The 15,351-nt window shown below is 47.7% G+C and overlaps 1 protein-coding gene across 9 annotated transcripts in view; it reads right to left on the bottom strand.

Moving 5' to 3' along the window:
* HELZ (helicase with zinc finger) overlaps positions 1-15,351 on the bottom strand; it is a 2,743,493-nt gene that overhangs the window by 147,426 nt on the left and 2,580,716 nt on the right. For all 9 annotated transcript variants that reach the window (XM_069655034.1, XM_069655036.1, XM_069655035.1 and 6 more), the window contains one exon: positions 11,580-12,147. In XM_069655034.1, coding sequence (XP_069511135.1) covers positions 11,580-12,147 — 568 coding nt within the window. The remainder of the gene's footprint in view (positions 1-11,579; positions 12,148-15,351) is intronic.

Below are 15,351 nucleotides of genomic sequence, written 5' to 3'. Positions count from 1 at the left end.
GACGAGCGCTTAAAGATGGACAGCGCCGCCAGGTAACCTTTAATGGTACCCACTTGCAAGCCCCTGTGGGCCAGAGAAAGCAAAAAGGACAGAACCATGGGGATGTCACATGCAAAAGGATCCACATTCCGAACTCTGCACCAGTCGCAGAACTTACGCCAACGGCAACGGTACAGAGACTTCGTTGCTGGCCTACGGGCCGAAAGCAACACCTCCATCACGTCTTCAGGGAGGTCCCAATCCATATACCTCAACCTTTCAGAAGCCAAGCGTGAAGGTTGAGGGATCCGACCTCTGGATGGAGAACCTGACCCCCCCTCCCGTGAGAGCAGATCGTCTCGGTAGGGAAGACGACGTGGAGGGCAGATGGACAAGTCGAGAAGGTCCGGGTACCACGTCCTCCGAGCCCACGCCGGAGCAATGAGGATCATCCGGGAACCGAACTTCCGTAACCTCCGCAGCACTTGCGGGATGACGGGGACTGGAGGAAACGCGTACAGCAGCGGGAATGACCACTCCACCACGAACGCGTCTCCCAAGGCTCCTTTCGGAGGAAATTCCCACGAGCAAAACCTTTCGCACTTCCGGTTGACACTGGAGGCAAAGAGATCCACTTGAGGGGTCCCCCAAAGGGCGAAGATCTCCAAGAGAATCTCCTGAGCCAACTCCCACTCGTGAGAGATCGCGCTCTGCCTGCTCAGAGCGTCCGCCGTCACGTTTTCGTCTCCGGCCAGATGAACTGCCGAGATCGAAACTTCCTGCTGGATGGCCCAGAACCCGAGCTGCATCGCCTCCCTGCACAGAGGAAGTGACCCTGCCCCCCCTTTTTGTTGAGGTAGTGCATGGCCACTGTGTTGTCCGTCAGGATCAGGACATTCTTTCCTCTCACAGTCGGCAGAAAAGCCTTCAGGGCTAGCCTGACGGCCCTCAGCTCCAACAGATTGATATGGAGTCTGGACTCCGACGGAGACCAACGACCGCTGACTGTCAGCCCGTTGGCATGAGCTCCCCATCCCGTGAGGGATGCATCCGTCACGATTGTCACCTCCGGCCAGGGAAGCCAAAATGGAGCCCCCTTCATCAAGTTGCCTTCGACGGCCCACCACAGAAGGTCCTGGGTGACCGAGGGCGGCACCTGAACCGGGTCCGACATCCTGCCGTAGGACTGCGACCATTGCGTCTTGAGTGCCCACTGCAAAGATCTCATTCGCAGGCGAGCCTCTGGCACCAGAAGAATGCAGGATGCCATGAGGCCGAGCAACCTCAAGAACTCGAACGCTGGGAGCGTCTGGGCCTGCTGAAACTTGTGCACCATCTGCTGAATGTGAAGAGCCCTCACCTGGGGAGGAAAACACTGCCCCAGGGAAGTGTTGAGCACTGCTCCGATGTACTGGAGCCTCTGTGTTGGCGTCAAATGGGACTTCTTTAAATTGAGGGAGAAGCCCAGCCTGTGAAGGGAGTGGCAGGTGACGGACAGATGATCCAGGACTTGCTCGGGAGAGCTCCCCCTGATCAACCAATCGTCCAGGTAGGGGTAGACGTGAATCCCCCTTGCCTGAGATGCGCTGCCACCACCACCATGAGCTTGGTGAAAACCCTCGGGCGGAGGTCAATCCGAACGGCAGGACCCGAAACTGAAAGTGCGAGTCGCCAACCGCGAACCTCAGGTACTTCTTGTGCTTGGGATGGATCGGCACATGGAAGTAAGCATCCTTGAGGTCGAGTGACACCAACCAGTCCTGAAGCTGAAGGGCCTGGAGGACTTGAGAGAGAGTAACCATCTTGAACTTGTCCTTCCTGAGGAGTTTGTTCAAACCGCGCAAGTCCATGATGGGTCTCAATCCCCCGTCTTTCTTGGGAATCAAAAAATAAGGGGAATACCATCCCTTGTTCCTCTCCGCTACAGGCACCAGTTCTATAGCGCCCTTCTCCAGCAGGGCTTGAATTTCCTGCGCAAGGAGCGGATCCGGACACTTCAAAGAGAGGTTCCCCGGTGGATTGTCGCGAGGCCTGTGCCGAAAGGGAAGACAGTAGCCGTGGGTTATGATCTCCAGAACCCACACATCCGAAGTAATGGCTTGCCACTCTACAAGATGCTGCGCCAGCCTTCCTCCAACCGGCGGACCATGGGACCTGGCCTCATGACTGAGTAGGATCGGCTGCGGCGTTACCTGAGGGCAAAGAGGCAACTGCCCGAGCGGCCTTGGCACCACGGGTACCCTGTCGTCCACCTCTGGTACCCCTGCGTTGGCCTCTTTGACGGCCAGCTCCCCTCGCTTTACTGAAGGACGAGTAATAGCGAAAGGAACCACCCCTCCACTGCTGTCCCCTAGGACGAAAAAGCGGAGGTTGGCGAACTGCAGCGCCCAACGACTTCGCTGCAGCTTTTGAGGTCTGCAACCTCTCAAGGCTCTCGTCAGCCTTGCTGCCAAAAAGGTGTTCACCGTCAAAGGGCATGTTGAGGAGCCGGGACTGCACATCAGGAGCAAACCCCGACTTCCGCAACCACGCAAACCTGCGTATCACGGTGCTCGCCGCCATGGACCTACTGACGCATTCAGCCAAGTCCAGACCCGACTGAACGGACTCACACATGGCATCCTTACCATCCTGGACCATAGCAAGGAAACCATCCCGTTCATCCCCTTCGGGAATATGTTCAGCCGCTAACGCAACACAGTTCCACAGAGTGTGCGTGAAACGTGACAAGGCACAAATGGAGTTGGCCGCCTGAAGCGCCATACCACCAGAAGAAAACACTTTCTTCGCCCAGCCATCAAAACGTTTGTCGTCCCTATCAGGAGGGATGGTAGGGTACGACGCCTGCTTTGCCGGGGCCGTGGCCGCCTGCACCACCAAACTTTCCGGAGTGGGGTGCCTGGTCAAGTAGCAGGGGTCGCTACTGGCCGGACGGTATTTACGCGACAAGGATCTGCCCACCGCCGGGAGACTCTCCGGAGCAGTCCAAGCCGCCGCCACCCTTCTCTGTAAAGCCATATGGAACGGCAGTACCGGGTCAGTTGGGGGACCAACATCAAGGATGTCCGTCAGATCATCCCGCACAAACTCCCCTGGGGGAGCAGACCATCCCAGATACTCAGACACCCTAGCCATAAGGCGCCGGTACGAGGAATCGGCATGGGAGCCAGGCTCAGGCCTACAAAATTCCACCTCCGGAGAGGTGTCCAGTCCACTGGCATCATGCAGTGACTGCCTCAAATCGTCAAACTGACTATGGCCCGAGACAATTTCATCTGGCACCTGACTAGGAACCAGGCCATCAGAATCCTCATCCGCCTCTGAAATATATTCCAGGTGGCGAAAAGGCACCCGAGAGTGCTTGCTCTTAACCAGAGCCTTCCTAGGGGGTACACCCGTGACACGGGGCACCTCCGACACGAAAGGCGTCGATGGCGTCGAGCGAATCGGCGCCGACGTCGAGAAAACCGGCAACGGCGCCGAGAGGATCGACGTCGAGGAAATCGGCGTCGACGTCAGATGAAGCGCCTCCAGTATCGGCGGCGTCGACACAGCCCTCGAAGCCGGTGCCCCGAGCGTGTCCCTCGACGGCGTCGACGACTTCCTCGAAGCCGGAGCCTCGAGAAAGCCTGTCGACGCCCTCGACGCCTCAGACGTCGATGTCTTCCTCGAAGACTTCACAGGAGCACACGGTCTCGAACGCGTCGAGGACCGGGACCTGGAACGGGTACGGCGAGAACGAGCCTCCTTGTCCGAACGGGACCGCTCCCGTGACTCGTGCCGACCACTCTTGCGAGCGGTGTCTCTCGACCTCTCACGGCCGACCCCACTCGGGGGCGCGGACGGCTGAGTACCCTGCGACTCAAGAATCGCCAACATTTTCTTCCCGAAGGAAGCCCATTCCTCCGGCGTCGCACGGCTGGTGGGGTAACCGACGTGCCGTGCAGAATCCTCGGAAGAGGACCTGGAAGGCGACCGGTGACGGCGCTTCCGAGAATGCCTCGAAGAGGCTGAGGAGTGGCGAGACCCACTCCTAGAAGAAGACCGACGAGACTTCCGACGATGACGCGGAGAGTCACCCCTCGAATCATCCGTCGAAAGCCCCGCCGACTTCGACTTCCGGGGCTTGGACACCCGACCTACCGACAACTTCTTCTTACGTTCGCGTAAGGCTTTGGACGTGAGCGACTGGCAGTCGATACAGTCATCCGTGTCGTGGGCCTCCCCGAGGCACCAGAGGCAGGCGTCGTGCGAGTCAGTCACCGACATCTTGGACCCACACTCCCCGCACTTCTTAAAGCCCGGACGCGGGGTTGAAGACGAAGTGGAAGACATCGCCGAAGGAAATTCACAAACGAACAGGTTCGAAGAACCAGAAAGAACAGAACTCCAAAGAGTCGAGGCTTAGAACCGAGAAACACGAAGCAACACGTTCGCGGAAAAAACGGAACTGAGGCTACGGGCGTCGTGCGTCCTACTTATCACATCGGATGACGTCGGAGGAGGTCCTCGACGTCGGCGCATCGACGTCATCGACGCAGGACGCAGACGCCGGAAAAGTTTCCGAAGCAGCACAGCTGTGGTGATTACATGTCATAGATATGGAATACGTCGGAGGACCCAATCCCCTCGAAAGGTTTTTACGGTCTTTCCAAATGACAAAAAAGAATCTGCATTATGAAGGGCGTGCAGAAGCGGATTCCAGAATGTTGGGTCTGTCTCAGCAAAACATGTGTATGTCAGAGAGTGAATACAGGTACAGGGCACCGCCAAATGATTCTTGTTCTCCGATTGAAGGGATCTTACCAGACGATCTTGCAAAATGTTCTTGCATAAGGGGGCAAGGCTGTGTAAACTCAAACGTAAGGCAAAGCAATTTGACTATGATCCACTGCTGGACCAGTAGCCAATGAAGTTGTTTCTGATGAGGAGAAACAGTAGTACATTTAGGAAGATTAAAAATTAAGCGCACTGCAGCATTTTGACCAGTCTGCAACATATATAACAGGTTAATAGAAATATCCACATGTAGACTGTTTGCATAAGCTAGATGTGGGTTTATAAGCACTCCACCAAATGCGCATATAGATCTAGTGGGATAAGTTGAAGGGTCTTTTTGAGTAGCAGCAGCCGATAAAAAGATACTCTGGCAACATCCTTGAGCTGTACAACAAGAGATAGATCAGCGTCTCATGTGTATCCAAGATTTGTGGCTTTCCTGGCATACGAGATGGGTATGTCCAGGAGGATAGGGCAAGACCTAAATGTCAAAGGGCCTTTAAGATAGGGAGGATCTAACATCACCACCTCAGTTTTAGAAGGGTTCATTTGAAGTACTTTAAACACCATCCATTGCCGTGTCACTTTTAGATACTCATCTAAGGCCTCGAAGGTGTCGGAGGAATCGTCTACTTTAACATACAGCTGAATATCGTCTATGTTCTAATGAAATTTCATCTTAAAGTTCATCAGAGGCGTTACATAAACCATGAACAACAGCAGTGCAAGGGGAGAAGCTTGTGGTAGCCCACAACTGGTCGACAGCAGACCAGATGTATACAGTCCCAACTGACCACTTACTGTTCCCACAGCAAGAAAGACTTTGAACTATGCTAGTGTGGAACATTGCATCCCAGTCATGGATTCCAACCAAGATAATAAAATAGCAGAGTTTACAGTGTTAAATGCTGCCTATAGGTCTGTCCTAATCAGCAGGGTCAGAGGACCAGCATTGGCTATGTTCAAGATATGATCCCAAACCGTTGCCAGAGCAGACGTTGTCCCGTGTTCTGGACAGATCCACAATTGTAGTTCGTTGAGAATACCATTGTGCTCAATGTAGTCTTGGAGCTGAAAAGTTAATTGTTATAACACCATAGCGACCCTTAGTGCCGGAGCTATAGGAGGATAAGTATTCATAAGTATAGGATCAACCGAGGGGAGATGAGCACAGGTCACTGTATTGCCACAAGTAGTCTATTTCTTTTGTTTATAGCTGCATAAGGAAGTTTAACACTGTTTACATGTCAATTCATTTCCCCAAAGTGTTTTTCATAACATTGAAAAACAAATTACTTTCGAATGGTTAAGATATTCTGTCCACAGATTCTTCATCTTAAATATATCCTGCAGCACCAGCTGTCCTTTCAACATTTTCAGCCACTATTGTGTCCGACATGTGTAGTAGTATGGAGCTGGCTATTCCACATGAACTCAGTTCTGCCTTTGCACACGTTGCTCTGCAGCTGGGGGTATCGAGCACTTAATTCAATATATGCTACCCACATGATGGATAAGCTAGGAGGTTGGTGAGCTTCCTGTGGAAGGAAGGCCTAATCCATGTGAAAGAAAATTACCAAGAGGTAAGAAATATGTTCTTCTGATGGATTCCTTCCTCCTACACAGTCCTCATTTTATATAGGCTCCCAAAGCAATACAGAACCTGAGGAGAGCGGGAACCACCCCATAGGAACTCTGAAGCGAGACAACCAAATTTGGCCTCCAAACTTGTTCAAGGAAGCCCCTGTGTCACCCTGACAGGTGCCTAAAGCTGGCACACCCATCTTTAGAGTACAGGTTGCCACTCGTCCCCTGTTTGAATGGCCCTACGACCATCAGGGACCTCTTTCAAGGTTAGAGTGTAGCATGCAGAGAATGACACATCTGGACAGTGTCTTTTTAGTAATGGCAGTGCTTATTCAAGCCCCAACAAATATCATGTACAGCTGATCGTCCTTGCTGATGTCGCTTATCTGAGACACATTGAAACTGAGAGTCCTCTTTGGATCCTTGATCTTAGATGCATGAGATGGAGGGACAGAACTCAGGAAGGTGAATCTTCTGGGAGCATTTAACTTCCTACACCACCCTAAGAAGGAAGTTCGGCATCACTCTAAAAGGGACCTTTTTCATAGTTAAGATAAAGTACAGTGGCTTCATTAAAAAAGCCAGGAGCACACTCGCCCACCTAGACGAAGCAATAGCAACCTGGAAAATGACCCCAAGGGTGAGCAACTTCAGAGAGCACGACAGCAAGAAATGAATGGAGCAGTCATTAGAAAGGTTAACACAAAGTTAAAAATCCATGCAGAATAATAAACTGACATGGAAGAAACATGTACGATAAAACCTGCGAAAACTGGATAACAGTGGGGTTAGAGAAGAATGAGCCTTGCTCTGGGGTTCTCTTGAAGATTTAAATAGCAGATAACCCTATCAAAGTGCCAATTTGAAGGGCTTGATGGCTAGAGAAAAGAGAAAATCAAGAATAGAAGCTGCCAGGCAGACAAAGGGGCCAACACATCTGTCTTGACAAAAATGCCTAACACATTTGTCACCTGCAGGCAAAAATAAACTCAATGGCCAGCCTCCAGGCAAAAAGGAGCACTTCCAGGACACACCAGACAGATCCCACTCCTTAAATCTCAGACACTTGGCTCAGCAGCCAAGCATGAAGGTGGAGGCTGCTGGGGTTGCAGTGGTGATCTGGACTCCCAGACTACAGAGAGGAGACCCACTCTTGCCAGGAGTACCACAGGCAACAGATGGACATGTCTAGAAGCTCTAGGTAATCTGAATTTGGGAGAATAAAATTCATGGTGAACCTGGACCTCTGCATTCTCTAGAGAACAAGCAGAATGATGGGCATCAGTGGTAACACAAAGAGGAGAGCGAAGTTCCACTTGACAATCAGTGCGTCTCCCAGATCTCCCTACAGGGGAAATTCCCTAGAGCAGTCAACCTTAGTGTTTCGCAAAGAGCAGAAATCTTTTACAGAACTGCCAGGCAGAGCTCTCACTCACGGGAGCTCATTAGCATAGCCACATTTTGACCCTGCATAGGGGGAGCGACCCCACACCACCCGGTTTGTTGAGTTAATGCATCATCACTGCGTTTGCCAGAATCAGGACACAGTTCCCCTGTAGGAGGGAAGGAAAGCAAACCTGGTTAACCTGATCACCTGCCATTCCAGCAAGTTGATAAGTTATTTTGTCTCTGCTGGAGACTACAGCCTGCTTCACCTTAAGAAAGTCAAGATGAGCATACAGCCTTTCAGAACATTGTCTCATTTACAGCCGCTACTGGGGCAACCTCAAGTGTAATCGAGTTTCTAGTACCAGAAAATGCAGATGCTTTGAGACCCAGAAGGCGTGGAAAAGCAAGGGTTGGGATTACACTTTGGTTCTGGAAAGTCTGTACCACCAGGAATGAAAGCCCTGCTTGAGCTTCTCCCCAGAACCGCCCAAAAAAGTGGAGTTGCTGCAATGGTGTGATCTGAGACTTCTTTAATTTCAATGAGAAGCCCAAGCTGTTTGGAAGGGGAAAGGTGTGCTGCAGGTGGCCATCACCAGCTGTGGGCAGTGGGCTTGAACTGGCCAGTTTTCCAGGTAGGCAAAAACAAGAATCTTGTGGCCACCAAAGAGCATGTCAAGTAAATGAAAATCTCACCATGGGGATTACTGTACTCCTAGTCCATAGGCACCTTTCTTTCATACTTCATGGTTGTCCACCCCCAAGGGTATGGGACTAGTAAATTTGCATAGCAAACAAATAAATTGTCTCAATTTTCAAATTTGGGGTGGAGTGCGTGCATGTGAGATGCATGCCCTTAAGCATGCCGACAATGCCTGCTGATCCTTTATTTCTCACATTAGAGAGGACCATGTACGATGGCAACCTTTTAAGTGGGCTGGGAGAAGGGGTATACGGAAGATAGGGGACTATGCACGAGGTTTACAGTAGTCACTATGGTGAGTAATGTTTCCTTACTCCTACATCCCGTCCCCTTTCCTCCATACTGGGACAACTAACAAGCATTCTCTCCCCAAGGTGGAGGGTGCTATATTATCTCCCCAGGGTGGAGAGTCCTACCATAAGCAGAGAGATTCTGCAAAACTGCCTGTCCGAAGCTTGCATCTGCTCTGCTACTTGTAGTAGTGCAGTAGTGCTTGAAAAAGGTGGAACGCCACGTTGTGGCCTTGACAATTACATCCCATCGACCATTCCACTGGAAAGCCACTGCGGTGGCCGTAGCACGAATAGGATGTGTGTGACGACCTTTTGGTCCAAGTTTATTTTGCAAAGAGTAGGCCTCTGCTATGCACGCTACAATCCATCGTGCAATTGCTGCCTTTGAGGCAGATAAGCCTGGTTTGGTTAGGCGATGAACAGTCTCATTTTCAGAAGGATACAGTTCTGTCTAGAAAGAACTTTAGGGCTCTGTCTGTGACTGTTGGTTTGAAAAAATACTGGTACTGTGATCTTCTGGTTAATGTGGAAGGATGAGACCCCCTCCTGAGTGCTGCCTCCGCCCATGTGATCCTCCCTCATACAGCTGCCCCCAGGGTCAGGATCAGGTAGCGGCTGCTGTCCCCTGGCCACATGCGGAGAGGTCATTGCCAGGAAATGGAGTGATGAAACCATCAGATTCATCACAAAACACTGAGGAGCACTTCACTGTGTGACCAGCACAGTTTGTGTAGAAAAGGGGACTGGTGGGTGTTGACAGTGGGCACATTCGTCATGTGTTGCGGCATTCCCAGTGCATGCACAGAGTCCTCCGCAACATGTGAAAATTGAGGGAAATATTTTTGGGGCAATCCTAGATGTCTGCAATCAAGAAACAGAGAACTTCCATCCCTATCTTTCACCACAGATTGTCACCCTTTTCATTTAATTTCAAGATACATTAGCAGCAGCTACAGAGAAAACACCAATATGTGGGTATATCTTGTCAGGTTTCAGAGCCAGGCTGCCAGACGTGGAAAAAACGTGGCCCATGTTTTCAAGTGTTTTGCTTTTCCTGTATGGGGTAGTTGGGGAAAACTACAAGACATCAGAACGGGAGTGAGGTTTGGACCCACAGAACCTCTAGAGTAGGTGGACAAGAAACCCGGGCCAGTAGGAGCAGAATCTTTTTTTTTTCTACTAAGTCCCTGTCTATGGACTAAGCTTTGTTCCATACTACCATGACTGGGTAAACCATGCCCAGAATAAAAGGAATCAAATTCTCCTTTGGATCACCTTGGTCCAGAATGTAAATAACATCATATTCAATAACCGGTCATAGTTTTCTGAAAAGATGCGTTTGGGTTTCCTATATGGCAGGGCTGCTTGTGTGAATTCTACCTCGTGAGACATGTCCAAGCCGCTGGCATTGTGCAGGATAAAATGCCTCTAGGAAATGAGTCCCCTCTCCAAAGTCAATGGGTTCTAACCCATAAAGAATGGGGTCTCCATCATCGAAAATGGCAAAAGCAAACTTCAGGGTGATGATGGCAATGATTGGTATCAAACTCAAGAGAACGGGCAACTAGGATTAGATGCCTAAAAGCAAAGCCGAGGAGTGCCTAATTAAGACAAGCCAGCGCTACCGGACCAGGGAACCATGCTGCTTAAGGCTGTACCTCTGCCAGACTCAAAGGTACTGTAGGCCCCAGCCCCACACATAGTTAAAAGTCAATGGCCTCTTAGCTAAGCTCTCCAAAATGAGTGTCTTGAATTCCTCCCACTGCTTCAAGGTGTAAGAGCTAAATGGAACCCGTTTCTTGGACTTCTTAGGTACTGAAGAAAGAAGAAAAGTGCTAAAGATCATTGCGTGAGAGAGGCCTCTTCTTGTCCTTCCTGGACTTTTACCACTACTACCCTGTAGGGCAAAACTCCTCTGATTCATCAGTTTCTTTTTCAAATTCGCTTGGAAGAAAGCTCTGGGCTCGGGGACTTAGAGGGAACCCTACGTCCACCCTTGTGATGGGCAGTTAGCTACCCGGGGCCTTATAGTGTATTGACTGGCATGAGCCCCAGTCTTCCATGTTGTGCTCTGCCTTCAGGCACCAAAGGCACACTTCACGTGGTTATGACACAGAACTCTTACTCCCCTAGTCGCTGAAAGCCTTATAGCTCAAGGCCTGCTGAGTGGCAGGCACGGAAACAGTCAGATTTTAGGAGCTATGGTGGTGTTGAGTAACGGTGTGCTGACAGCACAGTAAAAAGGAATGGAGGTCAAGAGGTGCAGACTCTCCACATATATTGCCCATGACATCACAGCTGCAGAAATGGGAGTCAACGCTGTGCAGAGGCAATGCATTACCACATTGCGCTCCCCTGGTGGCTGGAAATAATTGCAAAGGTCAGCTGGATGATACATCTAAGACAACAAATCTGTGGGATGATGGAACCCAACAGAAATAACATTTTAAATGTTTAATGGAATTTGTGTTTTTCTTGCAAAGTATGTGAAGTGTTACCCGCTCAACCTATAAAAGGTGTTACCATGGGCTAGTGTCTAGAAAGTGAACAATGGCAGGCTTGATTATGACACATGCAACACAAGAACAGGAGTCTGCTTATATACACAGTGTTTAATGCAGAAGTGATCCTTTAAGAGACGGTGGTTAAAATGAACAACATTATCAATACTTATTTATTGAATTGTTTTTTTTATAACACGCCTAATACTGTACATGAGTTCGGTTTAAGCACGGATCGGGGCTTCGAACCTCTGTTACTCTGCGTGGTCTTGCTTCCAAGACCAGCGCCTTGCCCCTGTGCTAGCCTCCGTTCACTACAATACATATGATAAACATGAAAGTAAAACTTACCTAAAGCTTCCCCTACAGGTACACCTGGAGGGTTGTCTTCCATGAAGTTGTTCATGTGAGGATGGTGCTGTTGAATAGGTCGCAGAGGAGTAGTGACTTCTTGCAGCACAGGAGGAGGATGATGATGATGCTGCTCCAGAACCCTAGAATCTATTCCAGGTGAATGAGTCCGATGGGCCATGGGGGCATTAAAAAAGGAGTGGTTTGGAGCAGACTGGTAAGCAGGAGAAAGCTGTGAAGACTGCTGCTGCGGCTGCGGATTCAAATGATTATGCTGCTGGACTGTCTGGCTTTGAGACAGTGGCATTTGGTTCTGCTGTTCAGATAAATGGTTCTGTTGCTGGGGCAGTACATTTGGTTGAGGTTGCACCGGGTATGGCTGCCTTGGTAACTGGCCAGTGTGCTGGAAATGGCGACTTGGGACAGTGTATTGTGGATGTGGTGGGGTAAGATGAATATTTAAATGTCTTGGATTCACATTATTTTTGCGGTGAAATTTTTGATTGGGAAATCCAGCATTGGAGCGGGATTCAGGGCTTCGGCTCTGTGCATTAGCTTCCAAATCAACCTAAAAAAGATATAAAGTACAATTTCTGTTCTGTTAATGATAGTTACATTATGAAAGATAACACAGTTTTGCCCAAAACATTCCCTTTAAAAAGATTGTTAATCTTGTCCACTGTAAATTCACAATGCAACAAAACTAAAGGGTTTACACCAATGTTACGAATTGTGATTTCGAGTCTGTGAGGGACACTGAAAACATCTGATGATCAAGGCAGAAAACTTTTTCACAACAAACACACATATATAGACAGAAGCAGTTGCTGGACTAAGATTGCAAGTTATTTCAAAATTAAATATTTAAAATAACTAATGCAAAGGTGAAATAAAAACAGTACAACATTAAGAAAATTACTGATATTTTAGTAGAAAGAAACTTACTACCAGAAAAAGGCAGCAGCAAACAGACAATTTAGCATCTCACTTAACTATGCATTGTACATACTTTAGTACCATCTAAAATCACCTGCAGCTGTTATATTTCATAATTGTTGCAGTTTACCGATTCTGTAGACAATTTAAGTTCTACCAAAATAAGAATTGCGCATAAATTGTGCCATTACTTTAAAACATGGATCCTTCACCAGTCACTATTTAAAAACAAGCATTTTATTGGTATGGTAAAGGGATTTGTACAGCACACTTTCAGGTCAGGAGGTACCTTGGAGCGGAAGCCAAAACCTTAAACTCTATTAATATCAAAAGGTCTGGAATACAGGAAGTGGAGAGGTATGTCTTCATTTGGTACCCAAATTCAAGGTAGCTAGTTTAACTTCAGCCAGTGGGGAATTCCAGAGCCTGACTGAATGCAGAGAGATAGTTCCATCACACCATGCAGACAGCCTGCATTTTTTGGTGAGTGGTCGGGTCCAATGAGCCAGGTACACAGTGTAGTCTATAAATATATAGGTAGGAGGATGCAGGGTATACCAGGTGATTATGGGCACTCTGACTGAAAGGTAATTGGGAGCGGAAGCTACTATCAAAATCTGATTGACACCTGCAGATGATGGCACTGCTAGGCTAACCCCTGCCTAGCATAATACTACAGATAACCATCAATGTGCCGAAATCAATGAGCTTGTCCAAACATAACTTTTCCAGACATGAAAACTATCATACATTGAAAAGTTATCAGTTCAGCTTTTTATTTATTGTGTTATACTTCACAGGGAACATTTCACAAATACACAAAATCTCACACTACAAGAAAAATTACATTAAAATGAATTAGGCTATTACAGAAAAGAAAACAGAAGCAAACATGATAAAAGACTTCTAAAATGTTTTAAAAAATGTATACATTACTGACATTAGAAAAAGAACCCACTGCCTAATACTCTTTGTTAAGGACTAAAACCTCTTTCATAAAACGTATCGCGGCCAAAGACCATTTAAAATACTTTTTTTTCTCTTAATATTCTTTATTATTGTGATGTAGATATTCAAGAATTGTCTCTATTTTGCTGTTATTATGTGTTAAAGTTTAATAAATTGGTTTAAAAAAAAAAAAAAGAAAAAAGACTTGTCAGTTAAAATACATTGCCAGACCCAGCCCGACTCGACTACCTTTTAGTCCTTTAGAGGGTACAGGAAAAAAAAGTTTTACGGGCCGTTGCCAGTTTACCACAATGCAAAAGTTGGTGTTGAAGTGTTTCTATGGAATTTTCCCAGTTACAAAATCAGTAGCACCTTAAATTACGTGTTATACCCCCCCACATGCGTTTAAAATTGTGTTTATAGGGAGCAAATTTAAGCGGAGGCGCAAACACTGGGAGAGCCAATGGTGTCCCGGACATTTCACCAAGTAATAAGGCAAAGAATTATAAGGTCTAGCATCCAGGAGTATATCCCTGAACAAATGATACTTCCTGACAAGGTCTATTGTGTCAATCCAGACGACCGTCCATAACCTCTTTTTTACCCTCAATGGGTACTTTAGAAGGTATTCCACCGTGAAATCAACCAATGTTAATATTTTGTGGCAGTGGATCGACCATTCTATGAGGCCGGCCAGGGAGCCTGCCTCTAAGCCAATCTTTAACAACCCCCCTGTCGGCCCCTCTTTCGTCAAATACATCTTTCGAAGAAGTTTAAATGTTTCCAATTAAACAAGGCTTCCAATGAAACCAGGCCTAATTCATATCTTAAAACAGAAGCCGGGAAACCAGGTGGAAATCCCAGCATTCTAATCCAAAATGCTCCCTCAAACTTAAACCAATGCCCCTTAAGAGCAAAGAATAATGTCTTGGCCCCATAGACTATTACCGGCACCACCTTTTTGCAATAAAACTCTCGGACTGGAATAATCGAGAGGTGACCACATTTATTGTTCAGAGTAATACCTTGGGTGGCTAAGGCCTTAATCTTCAAGTGTTTTCCCGCAAGCAACCTGGTTTTGGTTCCCTTAGGGAACATTTGAAACCTAGATGCACAAAAGAATCCACTTTCTATAGGGATGACCCTCCAATAAACCATTTAAAATGTTCACCTAGTTTTCCAGAACCTTTATGCAAGGTTAGGATTTTTGATTTAGGGACATTTATAGTTAACATATTCTTACTTGTGCATACCGGCAGGGCCTTTAACAGATGCTGCAACCCTATAGGTGTATGATCCAATAGAATCAGGTCATCAGCATACAGTAAATAGTTAATCACTTGGTCATACAATTTTGGGGGAAAAGATTTAATTTTGGAAAAGGTCTCCCACGAATCAGAAATTAAGAGGAGGAATAAAATTGGGGCCAACAAACAGCCTTGCTTCAGTCCTCTAGCCATATAAATTGGTGCAAATAGGCTCCCCTCTCTATCCAAATGTTTGTGTGTAGCGCAATCAAGATTGCCAATAGGGTAGGCTGACAGCCCCATTTATCTAGTTTGCTCATTTAAGCTGTTCTCTTAAGACAAGGTCCGTGAAGATCTCCGCTGAGCAATCCAGAAGGGAGATGGGTCGATAGATCAAGGCACTCAAACGGGATCCCTTTTTAAAAATGGGGACTACAATAGCTTTTTGCCAGGACACTTTCTCCCTAACAACGGTTTTAAACATTGTGTCGAGGACAGCCACCCAAGTATCCGGGCTATTATAATTATTTTTTTTTAAGACTTTATTTTCTACTGACGGTTACAGTATATCAATGCAGTTTACATACATCATGGTATATTGCGCATTACGAAAAACCATTACATTTCTGTATTGTGTATGG

Source organism: Ambystoma mexicanum, chromosome 3q (genome assembly GCF_040938575.1).
Source record: "Ambystoma mexicanum isolate Mex_15411 chromosome 3q, UKY_AmexF1_1, whole genome shotgun sequence".
Lineage (NCBI taxonomy): Eukaryota > Metazoa > Chordata > Amphibia > Caudata > Ambystomatidae > Ambystoma > Ambystoma mexicanum.
Note: the sequence above shows the minus strand (reverse complement) of the source record. Positions and strands in the feature narration are given on the sequence as shown.